Source organism: Cnephaeus nilssonii, assembly GCF_951640355.1.
Source record: "Cnephaeus nilssonii genome assembly, chromosome: 19".
NCBI lineage: Eukaryota > Metazoa > Chordata > Mammalia > Chiroptera > Vespertilionidae > Cnephaeus > Cnephaeus nilssonii.
In genome coordinates this window covers 23,008,685-23,028,555 of record NC_137090.1, presented here as the reverse complement: position 1 = coordinate 23,028,555, position 19,871 = coordinate 23,008,685, and the positions used below count along the sequence as shown (strand labels likewise).

General features: G+C 55.4%; 2 protein-coding genes across 2 annotated transcripts in view; both read right to left on the bottom strand.

Annotated features, from left to right (window-relative positions):
- Positions 1-3,055, bottom strand: part of AATF (apoptosis antagonizing transcription factor) — a 90,744-nt gene extending 87,689 nt beyond the window's left edge. Inside the window, exons 1-2 of the mRNA XM_079798431.1 lie at positions 2,820-3,055; positions 1,679-1,870 (exon numbers count right to left, since the gene is read on the bottom strand). Of these exons, the coding sequence (XP_079654557.1) occupies positions 1,679-1,870; positions 2,820-2,910 (283 nt within the window). The 5' untranslated portion in view covers positions 2,911-3,055. The remainder of the gene's footprint in view (positions 1-1,678; positions 1,871-2,819) is intronic.
- A 5,816-nt stretch (positions 3,056-8,871) lies between these two features.
- LHX1 (LIM homeobox 1) lies at positions 8,872-13,767 on the bottom strand (the record flags this gene model as incomplete). The annotated part of the gene is made up of 5 exons (XM_079798835.1): positions 8,872-9,251; positions 9,588-9,753; positions 11,103-11,380; positions 11,481-11,707; positions 13,598-13,767. The coding sequence occupies 5 exons, from the start codon at positions 13,765-13,767 to the stop codon at positions 8,872-8,874; spliced, it is 1,221 nt and encodes a 406-aa protein (XP_079654961.1).
- Between the last annotated feature and the right edge of the window lie 6,104 nt (positions 13,768-19,871).

Genomic DNA, 19,871 nt, shown 5'->3' with positions numbered 1-19,871 from the left:
GAGTGGTAGATATGCACACCAGTAATTATGTTACAATGTCATAAGGAACCACTTAACTCACCTGCAAAGGTGAGAGATGGCTTCATGTGTAGGAGGAGACATTATAATTTTACTTATTAAGTGTAAGTAACAGCTCATCATATAGAGAAAGGGGAAAGAGAAAACAGCATATGCAAAGATCCAGCACCATAAAAGTACACTAGAGTGCAGAATGGTAGGAGATATGACTACAGAGTTGCTATCAGGAGTTTGAACTTGATCCTACAGTAAATAGAATGTTAATTACAGCTCCTGATTTTACTTTTCCTTAGGGTATCGCCTGATTAGGGTTTTCACTGATTATCCTATCTCTTACATGGTAGAACATAAGGGTCCTACGTATAGCAAACATAATTATTAGACACAGGGACCAGTTACCAACAACTTTCTTCAATAAAATATTTTATGAAAACGTGGAGAGGCCTTCAGTACTTCTTTTAAAAACTATATATAAACTAAAGACACAGGGAAATCTTTCAAATATACAAATACAAAAACTAAATGCAAAGTTCTTTAAAGGTATACAATTTTTCAAATTAAGAAACATTCCTACAGAGTACTAATTAAGAGTACTCTTGGAGTCAGACTGCCTTACTTAAGTCTGGGATCCTCCACTTACTACCTATATGACCTTAAACAAGTTACTTAACCAATCTATCCCTCCATTTCTTTATCTGTAAAATGGGAATAAATAGTATCAACCTCACAAGGCTATTGGAAAGATTAAATGAAATTATGTAAGTAATGATAATGTTGATATAACATTTTTTGAAGACTTACTGTGTCCCAGATTCTTGGAATTTAATTTAAAGCGTTTTCTACCGTGCCTTACACATGGTGACAACACAATAAGTACTATAATATTTGTCTTATACTGGTCTCTTTAGCAGTCTCTAGGCAAAAATTGTGAAATGAGGTTATCAGGAACTTGCAGAACTATATCAAGGACTAAATCATATATATATATATATATATATATATATATATATATATCATAACCTAAATGAAAGTTTGTTTTCTATTATCTGCGGATTCTCAACATAGCACCTCTGATCTCTTTAATGAAAATCAAATGGCATCCACTCAGTAATTACCATATGCAACCACTTCTTCCACTCTGCTTTAAAACTATAAGCTCACATCTTCTAACACTCCTGCAGGGAATAGGGAAGGATTATGTTATTTTTGTAATGGCAAAAGATGAGTTTCACAAATTAATGTCATAAAGTGACCCAATGTAACACTGAAAAACTGAAGGAAAAGGATCAAAATCCCTGAATAGCACGCTTATCAGAGGCAATGCTTTTTCAATACACAGCCTCTTCAATGTCCAATATGCACTGCCTTTTCTCTTACTCCGTTTTACAGTGAACTATTAAACATAAGGAGTGTAGCAACTTAATACCTTCAGGCTTTTGATTCCTTATGAAGTGGAAATTAAGTACCTCTAAGGCCCTTTCTAAAGCTAAATCAATGATCTCTCTTAAGATCATAGGTGGGGGTACATAGACTAGTCTTGCAAAATTCATTAAAAGGGGGAGGGGGAATTTTAACCCTAAAAAATTAGGGAAGAAAGAGAAAGAGTACCATGCAAAAAACAAACAAAACCCAAAAAAAACATGCAAATGTATCCACTCACCAGAAGAACCTGACAGAGGATGCTCCCACTGGTCTTCCTTCCAAGCTTTTCTAGAGGTAGTCTTGCCAGAATACCTTTTGTCTGTGTCCAAGAGGGAGGCTGATGCCAGTTTTCTAATGTTACCCACAGCCAGGAAGTCACCTTCCCCATCTTCTCCTTCCTCAAACCTGTCAATCACTCTGGCAGCAGTGGCTGGGGGTGAAGGGAAAAGCAATCAGAATCTCCAACTTTAATGGTAACCCTGTCCAACCCTTTCAATTCATACTTGAATGTCCTCTACGAAATCCCTACCAACTTCCAGGAACAGGGAACTCATTACCTCCCAAGGTAGTCCTCTACCTTACTGCTGTTCCTGAACAGAAAGCCAACTGTATCTACTAAGTAGTATATATTTCTATGCCTTGGATCACATAAAACTAGGGTATAATTCCTCTTCCATGTATGACAGTCACTCAAACATTGTCTGTCAGCCATCATCATGTTCTGTCCTCACTCCATCCTATCCCTCGGGGAGGTTTTGGGTTTGTGTTTTGTTTTTTTTCGCTTACCCCGGCTAAATAGCCCCAGTTCCTTCAACTGATATTCCTAACACGCAGTCCAGCACTCACATTTATCCTTCATTATTCCCCCTTCCTCACACTTTTCGGACTCAAGTCTAAATAAAGCAGGATTACTCCCAACTAGACCTTGAACCTGAGCATACCGAACTGAGTCTCCCTCCATCAGCCCCTGAGCAAGGGTCCTGAGGCCTAAAGAGACTTAAGCAGCACCATGGAAATCTACTTCTTTATTCTCCATTAAGTTCTTAGGGACAGGCAGGGTTTAAAAACCGGAGGAGACTTCCTCCTCCTCATTTCTAACACAATTCCTGTAAGAGCATCCTGAAAGTCACTCCCAACCTGCGACCAGACTCCGGTTCCCGGCGACAGCCCTGGACCCAGTCACCGAGCCACAGTCCGCGGGACGCTCCGCCCACCCGAGCACCGAGTCTACCGCGGACAGCGTGTCAGCAGCCCAGCCGTCCTCCGCAGCCCGGGGCAACCCTCCGGGGGCGGGGGGCAGTTTCTCCCCACACAGGAAGAAGGAGGCGGCCCTCACACGCGGCCCGGGCCCGCACGTGGCCTGGCCCCCGTCACCTCACCCTCCTCCGGGTCGGCCTCTGGATCCGCCTCGCGTGGTCGCGGGTTCAACAGCTGTTCCAGCTGCAGCGCCAGGGGTTGCGACCCCGCCATGGTCACCCGGTCTCACTCCGCTCCGGGCCGCGCACGTGAACGTGTGGCCCTAGCTCGGGACGCTCTCTCCCCGCTGGGTCCTCCCTCCGGGAGACGCCTCCCAGAGCCCGTCAGGAACCGCGCGGAGCCCGGCGCCCAGCTCCCGGCGGGCAACTTCCGGGAGGGGGCGGGGCCTCGGCGTCACTACGAGAATGAAGGCGGAAGCGCCCGCGAGGCTGAAGGGCTGGTCGCCGACCGGCCGCGCGTGCGCGTTGAGGGGCCTGTTGGGAGGCGCGGGAACGCGCACGGGTGCGTGGCTGACGCCGACGCTCAGCAGGGGTAGCGATGCGAGCCGTTGTCCCCCTCGAATAAAATATTCCTGAAGATTTGTCCGAGATGTGCTTGGAAATAAAGTGTAGTGTAGCCGTGACCCGTGGTGGCTGCTTTGGGAAGAAGGGAGTCTAGGGTCAGCGTCTGGAGCTTCAGGTGCGCTTTCGGGCATGCACAGACTGGGGCTAAAAGCAGGTCTGGCGTTTCTCCATTTGGAGGGGCCGGGTTTAAGACTTCGGCCCCGCAGCGGCCAGGATTTGGCAATCCTACATCAGAGATGTGTCTGTGTAAGCGTACGGCAGGCTGCTGGCATCTTTACTAATAGGGATAATTAGAAATCGCTATGGTTGTGCATAAATAAAGATCGATTATGCAGTTTCTCCAAGTAGCCTTGTCTAAACAGGGAAAAGGGGGTGGGGAGGGGGTTACTACTATTCACACCCATCGCTATTGATATCTCTGCTGTTCAAAGATGAGGGCATACTCAGACACTTGGAACTGATACAGAAAACCTCAAATCTACCATTAGACTCAGAATATAAAGACTTAATAGGATCAATTTAATTGCATTCAGGCACATGGAAAGATACAATCCTTTAATATTCTCTTTCCTCATCAAGCATTCCCTGACTGCCCGCTATGTGGCAGGCATTGCTAGAAAAGATGCAAAGATGAGTAAGTTAGTCTCTCCTTGGTGATCAGCCTAGAGGGGCAGACAAACTTGTAAATAGAAGCAACAATAAGAGATGAGTGTGCTTACAGAGCCGTCTACCCTTCCAGTATCTGTTTGAAGTCACTTGTAGGGAACTGAAAACCCCTAAACAGAAACAACCTCAAAAGGATCCAGAAAACAGACGTTAAAGATGCCCCATGCCCTTCTTGGGTACAGCCCAGGCTAATTGCATCCCACAGCTGAACTTCCTAGGGAACCCTCAGCTCCCCAGTGTTTACTGAGGAACCCAAGGGAAGTAGGAATCCCTGACATTCACAGTCTTCAAATGCCTTCAAGATCAATGAGAGACCACCACTTTATTTTTTTGTTTGTTTTTTAATTTCTTTATTGATTATGGTATCACATAATTGTCCTCATCCCCCCATTCCCATCCCAAACCCCTCCCCACATATTCCCCCACCCCCCAAGAGAGACCACCACTTTAGTGTGCCTTGTCATACATACGTCCCTTCCTGAGTGGCTGCATAGGGGAAGGAGACCTGTTTTAGGATTGACCTCCCCCACAAACCTGGAAGGGAAAGAATGCCAGGCTAGAACTGGAGCACCCTGGACAGGGGACTCAGGCAAAAAACAAACAAACAGCAACAACAAAAAAACACACACAACCAAACCCTGCTTTTTACTGCCTGCAAGAAAATTCAAGCTAGAAAATAGCTTTTTAAAAAAACAAACACAACATATCCCCTGGAATTGCAGTCTGGTGCCCCTCTCAGAGCAAAAGCATGCTCCTCAGGCTGTGACAAGGGGCCATTGCCCTGGGCTTCGAAGGACAAAAATGTTTCTCTCAGCCCATATTTAGGAAATTACCTCCCACAATTCTCTTCCCTTCCTATTTTGGACACATACTGCTTAGAAATCTGCTCTAGGGGTAAAGAAAAGCAAGAAAGGGGGAGGAAGGCAAGGTAGGTCAGAGACCACCTCTAAGCTGTCATGCAAACAGGACACAGCCACTCCTGTCTCATACATCCCACGGCCCCCAAATGTTCCCCTGCTTTCTTACCCCATACTGAGGGTAGGGTAGGGAGAGGATTCCAGGAATGGAGAAAAGAGGGAGAATTCTAAAACTTAAGATGCAACTGAGAGAAACTGAGGCATGGGGCAGGAGAGCAACCTCCCATGCTTTCTTTGTCCCCCACCCTCTAGTTTCTTGAGAAGGAAAGAGGGGTTTCCTGGTGGGGATGGGAAGGAGACGGAGGGTGGACTAAGAGAGGACATATTTCAAAGACTTCATTTCCTAGAAGAAATGCAAACCCCCGACTGCTCTAGAGATGAGAACAGATGAGATAAGCAGGGGGATGGGAATAAATGGGAGCACACTCCCAAAAGAACAGTCCTCTCCAGAGAAGGTCAGAGGGATACCCTCTGCTTGGGGCCTAAGGGCTGCAAAGTGGCAGACAGATGTAGGAATACCAGAGTACGGGCAAGGGTGCCATTAGATACCACCCACCACCCCCCTGTCCCAATCAACGGCCTGTCACATGACCAAGAGTTTGGGGAAACCAGGTTCTTAACTGCCTCTCTTCTCTTTTCTGATACTATCCATCTCCAGGTCCCAGGCCCTGCCAATGCCTGTCCTGGCTTTCCTTGAATAGTCCTCCCCAACCTTGTCTCACCTTAAAGTAGCCCTCCCAGATTCCCACAGCCTCCCCCAGCCTGGAGAAGTTGGTGGGTGAGTTTCTCCTCTCTCACCCAGGGCAGATGGCGACTCCGCTGCTGGCACCCTGAGGGCAGGTGGCAAAAGGCACCAGCGGTGGCGGCTTTAAGATGGCTGCAGGGAGAAACCAGGCTGCCAGAGAGGAAACTCTTAGGCGGGAGGGGACTCTCTCGGTGCTCCCCGCTGCCTGGCTGGCCATGTCTTTCTCTGGCAGCTCCTAGCCCCACCGGAGTGGGGATGGTGAGGTGCTTTTCTGCACCTTAGAGCTAGAGGTGGGCAGCGAGGGTCTGATGGGAAGGAGAACAGTTCCTGACATTTCTAGATTTCCTCTTCTCAGGCAGCTCCAAAATTGACTGCTAAGCTTTGCCACCTGTTCAGGTATTCGCTAGGGTTCAGGGGACAGCGCCAAGGCGGAAAGGCTGAGCTGCTGCCTCGGAGCGCCCAACTCTAAAACGATTCTTATCAAGCACCGGATTCCACAATAAAGCTGCTAAATAATTCAGGAGGCTTGATAGGAAAATGCAGCTTCCCAATGAGGTGCAGTTAAATGAATGTCTTTAAAGGGGGCGGCTATAATAAATAAGTTGGCTATGATTTAACACAAATAAACGCTAAACGGGGAGAAAAACAAACGCATCCAGTGATTGCATACAAAGCAGATAAAGAAATGTGCTGTGTGCAGAGGCTAGGGGTTTCAGAAGTCTCTCCTGTATTTCATAAATTTGGATTTCTACAAGGACCACCATCAGATTCCTCCCTGATAGTCCTCCCCATTCGATAAGCCATCATATGGGTGCAGTGAAATATTGCTTATTTTAAAGCCTTCTTGTCAGGATACAGTTGGTTGTGTCTTAACAAAATATGGAAACACCACCAGAAATTACATGCCATTTAATGTAAAACCTTGATTTTTAAAAAAAGGGGGGAAGTAAATAACCCAGTGTGAAATCTAGGTGATACGGAAAAGAAATCCTGGAACTCTAATAGGGTTTGCTATGAACACACACACACATGTATTTCATAGTAGATAAAATATTTAAATTCCTTCCACACTTAATGAAGGCTTGGAAGGGACTGAACTACTTTTCAGAACTAATGGGAAACTGCCAGTTGACATTTGATTTCTATATTGGTTATTTTTATTCATCTCTCAAAGAAATGTAGTATGTATCTGTATCAGCAAAACAATTTTCCTTCTGGGGAACTTCAAATGCAACAAATACTATAAAACAACTATTTCATATCATTTCTGTGAAAGGGATTAAAGTATTTCACTTCTAGCTGTACTGTACATTCGTTTTACATTATCTTTCAAACCACCGAATTAGAAAACAGGATTATCTATGGGAAATGAATTGAAACTGAAAAAGACCACCTCTAACTATGTATTTGCAGCTGACATTCACAAGTCCAGTCTTGTTTGTGCGGGGGGGGGGGGGAGTGGGAGGGGGGGGAGAGTACATGTGATCTCATGCCTAATCACAGACTAGGGTCATTCATTTTGAGCCATGGATTTTATTTCTATTTCAAATTCTGTATTAACTTATCAGCAAGCATCTCTTCAACTGTACCAGTTAAATCCACAGAATGCAAATCTGTAGTTAATAACAGCAGGAAGCCATGGAGAAAAGCTTGGCTGGCATGAGGAATGGGGTTCAACCACAGCCAAGGTGAAAACAGATACCTGAGTCCTGCCTCGCTTCTAAGGGGTCATCCTGCCTCCCTTCCAGATCTTAAAACATCAAATAACACACCGGTTATCTAAACATCAGATTTTCTATTTTTATTAAAAACTCACAAATTTATTCAACATGTTTTCTTTCATACAGTGAATGGTCTAATATGCACTGGAGGTCACACAAGCTTAGGTTTATCAGAACAATAAAAGACATATGAGAAGTTTAATATATAAAGAAAAAAGTAGCAGCTGCTGACTGCATATTTGACCATAAAATTTAAATATTTTGGGCTTTTATTTTAAAGACACAAAAATAAAACCTGTGTGGGTCTATATAAGTCATATTAACAATTCCATGAATGTTCAACAGGACTAGAAATTAGCAAAGATGTTTCTTTCTTAAACCTTGTAACACTTTTTTTTTTTAACACTTTCTCAGGTTGTGGTGCCAGGCACCTTTACAGTATTTGTGCTATAATTATTCTATTTGGCAAGTGTCTGAATATCGTGTTTTCTTTTTGCCTTGTGTAAACAACACCATTTTACATACTAGCACAGTGAGCTGTGAGCCCTGCAAATCTGTCAGAACATCTACAGGAAAAGAAAATGAACAATTTTGGTTGACTGCTCAAAACGTTTTGTTTTTGAACAAGAGGTTTCAAAACAGGATGTATTAGTAAAACACTGAACTCCTGAATTTAACATTATACGTAAACAGTTGACTGTTTTTAGTTCGTCTTTTTTAAAACTCTGTGTGTGTGTGTGTGTGTGTGTGTGTGTGTGTGTGTGTGTGTGAAAGTAGAATACTTTCCTTGTACAGATGATGTTCAAGTCATTTTACTGAGAGGTCTGGCTGGAGACCGTCCTATCCAGTGTGTCTGTGTGTATAGGTGTGTAGAGCTTTGTGAAGGTAGAAGAGTTGATACTGAGGGCTTTACATTTAGAATTTTGCAATTTTGGCAAAAACAAAAAAACAAAAACCCAGAGAGACAAAATATATATATATATGTATATAGTCCCACCTGATGCACAGCAGGTCGACGTTTCTGAAGCTATAATAGTTTGTTGTCGCTGTTGCTGAACCAAGACCAACACTATTAGGTTTCCCACAGCCAGAACCCGCTTGGCTGGCCTGGGAGCGCCCCAAGGACGGCTCACCTCCGAAGCCGAAGCCGGGCTGTGGGCGCAGCCTCCCTCCAGGCGTCACCACGGAGCTGTGCGCCCGGCGGCCGGCCCCGCCGTGGTCGTTCCTGTGCCGCCCACCGGCCAGACTCGCGGTGTCTGTCCACGGAGTCGGGTCCAGGTGGGAGGTGAGGAGAGGTCTGTGTTTCCCTTCGGAAGCCCAGTCCTGCACCTGGCCAGCCAGCTCGCGGATCCCAGTCCTACCTCCAGGCAGATTTACATCCTATGTCCTGTTTCCCTTTCCCATCCAGTCTTCCCCAGACGGAAAATGGTCCCCGAGGCTGGAGGAAGGTGGTGGTGGTGGGGGGGTGTGACTTGATTTTTATGATTTTTTCCCCTATTTTTCTTAAATAAAAGTTCATTTCTGTACAACCACGAACTCCGCGGACCGTGCGAGACACCCCGCTACCACACGGCCGCCTCGTTCATTTCGGGAGGGTGAGACAGGTGGTTCCCATAGCTCGCCCCGCCGTTGACCGACAGCGACGAGAAGGGCGGGCTTGGCCCGAAGACCTCGGCCGACATCGAGTGCAGAGGCCCGGGCAGGCTGGGCTCGGGACTCGGCGAGTCCCCAGGGGGATGCGCCAGGATGTCGGTGAACCGCTGCGCCTCGCTCGAAGGGTGGTGGCCGGGCAGCGGGTGCTCCAAGCCGCCCAGGGGCGTCCCGGACGGCCCGGACGACGGCACGAACGGTAGGTCCACTGGTGTCTGAGCCTGCGAGGACGGGGGGCCTTGCGGGAAGAAGTCGTAGTTGCCTCCGGGCCCGTAGTACTCGCTCTGGTAATCTGCGGAGCAGCGGGAGGAGGAGGTCAGGGCGGGGCCCTGGGTGGGGTGGGATCAAGGGCAGGGAGGCGCCCTCGCCAACCGGCTGGGGGCTCCCTACCCTTCCAGGCTGGGAGGAGGCTGGTGCACACACTGGAGCTGCTTGCTAACTGCCCACCCGCCTCATTCAGGGTCAGGGATTCCGCCTTCGATGTTACTACCTCCCCCCAATTTAGTTCCCAGCCGCCCCCATTTCCCCTCTTCTCTGTAGAATGAGAGAAGCGCCTGCGGCGCTGCCACCCGCTTCCAGCGAAGCCCACCCCGGCCTGGCCGAGCCCTGCCCGGGGCCGCGCACCCACCTCCGTAGAAGGAGAAGGGCCCGTTGGGGAGGAGCTCGCCCGGCTCCAGGCGGTCCACGAGTGGCCGCATTCGGCGCGGACTGCGGAAGAAGGCGTGGCGCCGGGCGCCCAGCGCGCTCAGCTGCTTCATCCTCCGTTCCTTGGAGCGTCGGTTCTGGAACCAGACCTGAAGCAAACACGCCACAGGGTGAAGCCACAAAACCCCACTCCCCGCTTCAGGTTCGCCGCCCAGCCGGCCCCTCACCCTCCACAGCCTAGTTCTCAGAGCTCTGTGTGCGCGCGTGTGTGCGTGTGTGTGTGTGTGTGTGTGTGTGTGTGTGTGTGTGTATGCGCGTGTTGTGCATGGTGTTGGGGGTGGGGTCCTCTGAGTAGGGCAGCGCTGGGTGGCCCCTGAGCCAACGGGGAACAGGATTCCCGCCTGGAGGACCTGGGCAAGCTGCCCTGCCCAACGTGAGGCAGTTGGAGTTGTTTCTAACAGTCACAGTGTCACAGTTACAGCTTAGATATTCAACCTCCCAAAGCGGTGTCAGACACAGTTTTCCTCCAGGGTCCCTGGCAGCTCCCTCCCCCACACGATAGCAGACAGAGAACTAAACAGCCTCCTGTTGACACTCAGTCTCGCAACAATAGTGACACCAAAACGCACAATATCCTTTTCACACCCACACACAACCTTCCAGTGCCAAAGATACTTATCCACAGCAGCGCACTCATAGTGACACAGACATGCAGCCTACCATTCTCGTGCGTGCACTTTGGCACAACCTCCCAGACGCTGCAGGGCCTCCCTCCGAGGCAGCTTGCGTGCGTGTGCACACTCAGCCTCTCAGGCGCATCCACCCCCACCTTGGAAGAGCATCCAGGCACATGAACGGGACAACTAAACTTGGGCCAGAGACTCCACCCGAAGCACATGCAGTCTCAGATCCTTACAGCACCAGCACAGCGGCCCAGACGGCCACCTCCCTCCCCATCCTACTTGGGACCAGGAGGGAGGGCTGACTCCCAGGAGACTGACCACCTCACCTTCTAACCAGGATGCCCCTCCTCTCTCCGGAGGGGAAGTCTGTGCCCTGGGACTTGTCTAACTAGGGCAAGAGACCCACAAAGTTGGGGTTAGGGATGCAGAGGGAGATCTCCTTGTGCAGAAGCCATAGGAACCATTAAGTTCCACAGGCACAGTGACCTCTGGGCTCCTTCGGAACAGGGGTAGGTGGTGCAGGGGAAAAAGCGCCCCAACTCTCACTGGGTGTCCCACAATGTCCCTTCCTCCAACCTCCTGCGCAGCTCCCTTTCCCTCCCCCCTCCGCCACCACTATCACCGGGAAGAGGAGGAGACCTGGGGGTTTCCAGTCGTTCTAAGCATGGGGCAGAGCTTCAACTGTCCAAAGGGGTAAGGGTGTGGTGTGTCCGGGCTTCTCCGCACCCCAAGGCCAGCCTCCGCGAACTGGCTCAGCTCCTGCAGGCTGGCCTGGAGGAGTCCAGTGGGTCTGGGGGAACGGAGTGGACCCTGACCTGAATGACGCGCATGTTGAGGCCGGTCTCCTGAGCCAGCTGCTCGCGGATGTGGCGCGTGGGCTTGGGCGTCGCGGCAAAGGCAGCCTTCAGCGTCTCCAGCTGCTTGGCTTTAATGGTGGTGCGGGGCCCCCGCCGCTTGGCGCCCAGGTTCTGGTCGTCATTCTCGTTGCTGCCCCCTTCCTTGTCCGAGACGTTGGCGCTCTCCGAGTCCTTGGCGTCGTCCTGCGACGGGTCTTGGGAGTCCGGAGACAAACTGGGGTCACTGCCCGTGGTGGCTGGAGAGAAGGAAGGGACAGGTGTGAGCAGCGGCCTTGGCCCACCTTCCTCTCCCAGGGCCTGCCCGCCCCTGGGGAGCGGGCAAGTGGGGGGCCTCACCCGAGTGGAGGCTGTTCTCTTTGGCGACGCTGCTGTTGCTTAGGTAATCCTCTTTGCAGACGAACTTGTTCTCGTCGATGATGTAGAGCTCCTCGCCGGTGGAGAGCTGCTTGTTACACATCATGCAGGTGAAGCAGTTCAGGTGAAACACTTTGCTCCGCGCTCTCCGCACCAGGTCGCTAGGGGAGATGCCCTGCGCGCAGCCCGCGCATTTTGTACCAAAACACCTGCGAGGGGGCAGGGGGGAAAGGGGCAGAGAACATAAGGCAGGGGGAAAGACAGGGGGAAATAAATAAGCAGAAAATGGAGGAAGGCGAAAAGGAAGGGGGAAATGAAGAAAGAGAGAGAGAGGGTGCGCGCGCAAAAAAAAGTAAGAAAGGCAGAATGCCGATCAAGTAGGCAGGAAGAGAGCGCGGGCACCAGGAAAAGTCGGGAGGAGATCCATTTGGTTCGAGTGAGAGCGCGCGGAGCCCAAACTGCCCCCACTCCTAGCCTCACGCCCAATGTTGTCCCCGAGGAAAAAAGCGCTGCTCGAGAAGGCGGCAAGGCGGAGAAGGGAAGGGGGAGAGGCGCTTATTTTCCGATTAGATTCAGAAAACAGTCCCATTCTAATTAGAGCGCCTTATAAACGCCTCCCCAGCGCCGCTTTTCTCTTCTCGCGCCCTTTCTCCTTCACCGCCAAAGGACCCGCGCACTGGCGGGGGGGGGGGGGGGGGGGCGGGGGGCGGGTGGAGGGGTTGGCGAGGTCCAGTCCCGCTGCAGGTGAACCAACAGCCTGGGACAGCCCAGACGGCCGCAGCTGGACCGCCGCCACGTTCAAGCCCAAAGACAGGCAGGTTGGCGCAAGCGAGAGCCGAGGCTTGGCTTTAGACACCGGGACGCGCTTCGCGGGAGGGCCAGGCCTCTGGGGCCCCCTGGCACGGTTCGCAGCTCCCCGGCTGGGTTCCAGCCAGCACCAGGGAAAGCGGGCACGGCCTGCCGAGGCTCAGAGGTTCAGCCTGGGCGTCTCCTGGCAATACCGGCCTGCACAGCGCTTTGCTCCACAGTCTCCCTTAACCAGAGCCCCGCGTCCTGGGGTGACATTGGGGACAGGTGGCTTTGAACTCCCACCCCCCTCCCCCAGTTTGACTGTCACGACAGACTCCGAAGAAAACAGAGACCTCGTCAGCCCAGTAAACTGGGAGATTTCAAGCACAGCGCGGGGAATTACAAATCGCGTTTGCTCCAGCTCTCTGTTGACCTGGGTGTTTGTTGTGGGTTTGGTGACCGAAATAGTGAATTTAAGAGAATACCATTAAAATGCTAACCGGAGGGGTGTCGGGAGAATGCGAGGCTTTTCCCCGAGGTTTTCGAAAGGAGGTGGCTGGGTGATGGGCAGTGCTTGGGAGAGCTCAGAGTGGATTCTCCGCCCCAGAGCCAAAGTCCGCGTAGGGCGGAGGCCAAACCTCCCGCCATCCCCAGGCAGCGGGGTTAGCAGGGGAAAAGATCTTCACGGAGGCTGCAGCCTCTGGGCATTTCACAGTGACGGAGAGGCAGTTTGCCTAGGCCAGCGCTCGGAGGCTGGCTGGGGTTTAGGGAACGCCCGGGATATGGAGGATAGGGGCGATTTCCTGCCGCTGCCTAGGCAGGCGGCTGTGACACCCCATGCAAAAAAGCTCCGCGGTTCCCGCCAAGACCTCTTGGAGACCTCTAGCCGCGGCAGAGAGCTAGACGGGGCTTCAAAGCTCAGCCCGGAGGGCAAGCAGCCCAGGAGGCCGGGAGAACGCAGCTGCTGGAGAGCTCCGCGCCCTGGGAAAGAGAGCAGCCAGGGCCACAACGCCTGAGGCCGCGCTGCCTTCCTCCCAGCTTGGAGGGGCTTCTGGGCCGAGGCGGGCTCAGACCCTTGTTTCCTAGGCACGTGCAGCTAAGCCGCGCGACCCACAATTTCCAGGGTGCAAGCAGGGACGCGTCCTGGGAGCCCAGCGCGCCAGCTGGCCAAGAGGCGGGCGCCTGCGGGGCTGGGCTGCCCTCTCAAAAGGCAGTCCCTAACGCAACCGCGCTGACCTCTGGTCCGTGGCTGGCCCCGAAGGGCCCGCGGGAAGAAGGGAGCGGCGGAGGCCCGCGAGGGAAGTACTCACCGGAAGAAGTCGTTCTTGCAGTAGAGCTTGCCTTCCCGGGAGAAGCACTTCTCGGTCAGGTTGCATTTACATTCACAGCACTGGACGCACTTGACGTGCCAGGCCCTGTCCAGCACGTTCAAGAGGAAGCGGTCCAGGATGGGCCTTTTGCAGCCGGCACAGTGCACCATGGTCTTTGGTTTAGTCGGGTGAGGCCCGGAGAGAGAAGAGCAGGTAGAGCAGAGGGGTTGACTCCCGAAGGCGACCGAAATGAGCTCCCCAACCCTTCCGAAAAGAGGAGACTCACACTCGGCGGTGCAAGCCAAAATCCGCACCAGGCAGGAAATCAAAAGAGGGGGAAACGGGGCAAACGGGGCGCCTCGGTGGTGGGCAGCCCGGGCGTCCCAAGGCCCCGGGGGCACAGCAGCGCCACCACAGCTCCTGGGGTGAGGAAAAGAGTCTCCGGCGGGTGCGAAAGCGACTCTTCTGCCCAGAACCCGCGGAGGAGTGAAGGTCACCGAGACGGTGAGGGTAACGGAATTAAATAAATAAAACGGGGACGGTGAAGGAAGAGGACGACGCGACGAGCTATTTGCAGGGAAAGCGCCGCCGAGTTCTCACGGGCTTGAGGTAGAGCTGTCAGAAGTCAAAGTGCATCTGCTTTTGTCGGAGTATGAGGGCCGGTTGTACGTGTGCCCGGCTGCCCGCCACCGGGACTTCCCCTCCTCTTTTTATAAAAGAAAAGAACAAAATGAGTTGAGAGAAGCTTTGGATCCTAAGCTGCAGACATCGCACAGCGGGGTCGGGACGTGCCGGGCGCCCAGGGTGGGCCGGGGGGAGGGGGCGGGGGCGGACCGAGGGAGGAGGAGAGGAGGGGGGGGCGGGAGGAAGACCTCGTAGTTGACTGTTGTTGCTTGGGGTTCTCCCCTTTTGGAGAAGTGTCTGTGTCAATCGAGAAAGGAGGGGGACAACTCCGGGAGGACGCAGCCGGGCGCGCTCGCTAGCTTCCCACCGCCCCAGCCCCGTCACCTCGGCCCAGGGCCTGCCTGGCGGCCTCCGCGTTCTCGGGACCGCCCTCCCAGCGCCTGGACTCCGTCGGGAGGTGATTCGGGCTGGCTCCTCACCGCGCCTGGCGGTGCATCGCGGCTCCAGTCACAATTCGCGGCCGCCTGGGCGCGCAGCCCCGCATCGCTGGCCCACGCTCCGGCTGCAGGCGTCCAACCCCGCAGTCGCTCGACTTTTTCTTTTTCTTGTCCCCTCTTTTTTCGTTGTGGTGGCAAACCTGGGTTTCCTTTCTAGCCTCTTTCTTTCCTTTTTTTTTTTTTTTCTCTTTTGCAGCGGGAAGAGTCGGGAAGAGGGGGAGTAGCTTAGAGCGCTTTTTAAAACGTCCTGGTGCAGCGGCTACAGTTCTGCGCGGCCGGAACAGCTCGGCACCGGCCGCCGCTGTCGCCGCCCGGGCCGCGGTCCGTTGCTGGCTCTCCCTGGACAAGCGTCCCTCGGTCCCTGGTCTCCTGGCTCAGTCCGCCGCCCCGGCGCGTCTCTCCCCAGCTCCGGCGGCTCGGTCACTGCTCCCGGCTGTTGGCTGAGCTCTAGAAGCCCCCTCGCCTTAATGCAGCGCCCGCCGACGTCACCGCGGCCTGCGACCAATCAGCAGCTCGCGGTCCCTCTGTAAACCATTCTGCATCCCCAGGCCGGAGAGAGTGCGGGGGAGACCGCGTTTAGAGGATCAGTGGCGGCCGCCTCGGCGGCCCGGCGCGGTGAGCGCGGCGGGCTGCAAGGTGCCCCGGCCCCCTCCTGCTCCGGTAAGGCCTCGGTTTCGGTGGGAACGCGGGAGTAGGTCAGGCGGAACCGTTCTGCTGGAGGGGGGACGTATTCCAAGGCCAAACCTGGTTGAAGACAGGAGTGCAACCGGGTCTGGGAGCCCCGGCGGGCCTCGGTTAATTCATTGAGAGCTGGCTCCCCCCCCCCCCCCCCTTTCTCCGTGCAATCTTGGCCTAGAAGTTTGGCCCGAGCACCGTGCGCGTCTTTGGGGGAGTGGTGAAGGGAGGGCCCTTGGCAGCGGAATTTCCCTCCTCCGGTCCTTCCTCCCGCTCCCCCTCCCCCAATCCATCCAAAGTCCACAGGGTCCCGGTCGCCGGGAGATGGAGGTGTCTGTTTCCCGCGGCGCGGTCTTGTAAAGTTGATTCCGGCCGTTTCCTGATGGGGGCGGGGGAGACCGGAGGCGCGGCGCCCGGGAGGGGACAGGAGTGGGTGGGGGAAACGCCTTGGGTGAAGAGTTGCAACCCGGACGAGTTGTTGTGAGAAAACTGTGATCCGGAGACACCTTTTACACATAAAAACAAGCGACGAGGCGGGAAACCGCAGGGCTGCAGGGGCGGGTGGGGGCGGGGGTGGGGGTGCCGGTGGGAAGGCGGCCGTGGATTGGGGTGTGCAGCGCACGGGCAGGGTGAGCCCAGCTACCCGTCCTCCCCTTTTCCAGGCCTCGGGCTGGCCTCAACGTTCCCAGACAGCCGCCGACAGCGCACACCCTCCGGTGTTCACTCTCAGGGAGCCCCAGTACCTCACCAACTCCCGCTCAGAGTATAAACTCGGGACCGCTGTCCACGGGGGCGGAGTATCGCGGGCACGGCGGTCGCTTCGGGGTCCCGAAAGCCTTAGCCTCGAAGAGTCAGTCCGGCTCCCTGGCCCACCCCAGTCAAACGCCAAATTCCGTTTCCACGGCACCGCTTCTACGCAGTGACTGGGATCTCTCCCCAAGTGAAATTTGAAGGCGGCAAAGCTGGGCAGCCCTGCTGTTTTGCTCCCCGTTTTGTTTTTTGTTTTTCCTCCGGAGAAGGGGTGCTGGGGAAGAGTATCCGGCCCTAGCGTGGGAGAAAAGTGAGGACAGGCAGTCAGCCCGGACCAGCCGGGATTTGGGGACTAGCCTCTCTACCCCACTCGCGGTGCAGGGTCAGACATCCCACACCAGGTCCGGGGCTCACGAGGGGGGAAATGAGCCCTGAACCCCACCTGCACTGAGCCTGGGAGGAGGGGAGGGGGGGGCCGGGAATCTAGCCCTTTGCAAATAGAATACCCTCTTCCGGCGAACCGGCAAACTGCTGCGGCGAATTTGGTTTGAGCCTCAGTGGGGTTGGGATTTTAGGGTTCTACCAACGCCCCTTGTCTGCCTCCACGTCTCCGCCCGCACCTACAACCCCGGGGCCTGCGGACTGCCCGCGCCTCGCCGCCGGCCACCTTTTCGTCGGAAGCCCAGCCCCGCCGCGCACCTCTGGCGCTCCGCCCCCCCTGACCTCTAGGTGCGCAGCCCCTACCGCCTTCGCCGCACCCCCTAACGCCTTCGCCGCACCCCCTTCACACACACACACCGGGGTTCGGGCTCCTTACTGCGGGGAGGGCGGTGTTGAAGGTGGTTATCTCTGGGGCTAAGAGCGTGACTGGGGATGGGAGGCCGTTTTCCAACCCAGCCAGCGGGCTTCGGAGGCTTCGACGTGGCTCTGTGCTCCCCCTGCGGACCGACACTTCAAGAGGAACAAGCCGACCCGTTCCCGGCCCTCCAGGACCCAGGAGACACTAGGGATGCGCGGCGCGGGATCCTCGCCTCCTCCTGCGGGGCCCGCCGCGCTGGGTAGGTCGCGGGGAGGGGCTGGCCCAGTCCCGCGGTCCCCACGCTCCTCCCTCCCCCAGCTGTCTGGGTTCTCGCCGCTAGCGCCCAGGACCCAACCGCCCCTTTCTGGGATCTATAGCGGACCCGGTCCCAGCGGCTCGCCACCGCCCCCACCCCAGCTGGGCTTCTTCTTATGCAAAGCAGACGGGCCACGGGGGTTGGGGAGGGCGGTCGGCGGGGGACCTGTGAGGCGACAGCTGGACCCGGCTGCGGGCCCCTCCTGAACCCCACACCCGCCGCCGCTTCCGTTCGGGTGGGCAGGAGGAGGTTGCTGCAACCCATCTGGGGGTTCAGGGAACCCTCCCTGTGGGGGGACCAGCGTGGCGGAGGAGCGGAGGGTGAGGACAGGATGCGGGCTCTGGGACGGTGGCCTCTGCGTGTCCCTGTGTCCAGATGGCTAGTAAACAGGGCCGCGGGAACCAACCCAAGCGCCTGCCAGGAGGTCAGGGCGCGCCACTCCAGGCGCGCCTCCTGGCCCTGGATTCTAGGTTTAAAGTCCAGATTTAACGCCTCCAGGGGGACAGCACACCAGATTGATGTTTTCTTCGTTTCCACTGAGTTTTTATTTTAAAATGTAACTGGGCACAGAGACATGGAGAGGAAACTGAGCGAGCTTTAATTCTCCGAAGCCGCTCAGCTCAGCTTTTAAACCAACAGCTGCTCTGCGAAGAGCAACAACCTTCCCTCTACGCACACCCACCCCTCCCCAGGTCCCGTGAGCTCTGGACTGGGCGCCCCAGGGTGCTCGCACCTCGCCCCGGACACTCTCGGGGAAGGCCCAGAGGCCGGTTTTCACAGGATGGGCTTTTCTTCTGAGCGAAGCGCCCGGAGGGTCAGCCCCATAGGAGGGATCCAGCCGGGAACGGGACGGTCTGGGTTCTGCCCGCCCTCCCCGGCCGCTCTGCAGTTTGGGGGGGTGGGGGTGGGGGAGAAGGGGCCTGAACAAGCCCTATCCTACACCCCCTTTCTCGCCGCTGCCTTCTTAGTTCCGAGCCCACTTCGCCTCCCTCCCCCACGTTCTCGAGTGGCTCCTGAGGCCCAGGACCCGAGTCTGCTCCGCTGTTGATCTCCCAAGAGCGGCCACCGCCGATGCCTGTCCCTCCTCGCCCTCAGCGCTCCTATCCAGCCACAACCCCCGGGAACGGGCGGCAGGAGGAGGAGGAGGAGAGAGCCCTGGACGCTGCCCGCCCCAGGGGCCACGCCAACGGCACGGACCCGGTGAGGACGCCCGGATGCCACGCAGGAAACTGGCGCGAGCCTCTCGCCCCAGACCCGGCGCTCCCCATCCCGCCTTCTCCTCTCTCCGCCGCTCCTGCCTCAGGTTGCCTTCGTCTGACTCCATCACGCTCTCCTGGAAATGACCTCCTTGTGTGCAGCACTTCACAGTTTACAGCCCGAGGTCCCCGGCCCACACCGTGAGCCCGGGGGTCGGTATTATCCCCTCCACCCCCCGTCCCCCCAGGAAGAAACCCAAGTGAGACGGTTTGCTCGAGATCCGTCCGTCGGGGCGCGACGGAAGGAGAGAAGTTTGGGGGGCTTGTCACCTTGCCCCACTACGTACTTGGCCTCGGCCAGGTTTACCCAAGCGAAGGCTTGGGGGTGGCGGTACCCGGAGGCCAGGGAAGGGCGGCATCCGGCGGGGGTTGCACGGTGCGCGCTCGGCTGGGTCCGCCGGGCCGGCTTCCCACGAGGCTGGAGCTCCGGGGCGCGGAGAGCGGAGCGAGGTCGAGCGAGCGCGGCGATCTCCGATGCGAGTCAGTGCTGCGGGGCCGACCGGGGCGCGGCTGTCTCCGAAGGGAGGGGGCTGGGGACGGCAGGAGAGGGGGAGCGAGGGGAGAGGCATGGGGAGAGAATGAGGGCGGAAAACCAGAGGAAAGAGAGAGGGATGTGGAAGAGTGAGCCCCGATAAAAGACGTGCTGGGGGAAATGCATGGAAGAGTAGAGGAAAAGAAAGGGGAAAGACACTCAGCAACAACCAAAATAAAAATGAAAAAGAAGGCGGCGGGGCAGGCGCCGAGCCCATGCCCATCACCCTACAGGCGCCGCGGGGCGGCCTGCGGGACTCGGGGACGCGGGGACTCGGCGGGGGTGTGACAGGCGCGCTCTGCGGCGGCGGGAGACGGGGAGGCGGTGTGTTTGGTGGGAGACGCAGCGCCCGTGGAAAAGCGTGTGAGCGGCTCTGGGCAGGAATCCAACAAATAAATAAAACGTCTAAGACGGCGTGACAACAATGTGTATTTGGGTGCGTGCCCGTGTTCCCCTGTCTGAACACACACACCCCGTAAGGAAGACAAACGGGGCTCGTGCCTCCGAGTAATTAATCCTCCCACTAATTGACTCTCTCCCCTCACCTAATGGCGGTGGTCATTGCCGAGATCTGGGGAGATATCAAGTGGAAAGAGAGACCCCCAAAGCTAACTACCTTTGGGAATGGGATTGGATTCTTTCTGGACTTGGCTGCTCTAAGCCCCCCTCCCCTCTTTGGGGGGGGGCAGAGTTCAATACATGGTGCTGCTTCACCAGCCCCTCCATGTTTGCATTAATAAAAATCTCCTCCGATGAGGGGTGACCAGGAGCCCTCCACACACACACACACACACACACACACACACACACACACACACAGAGGCC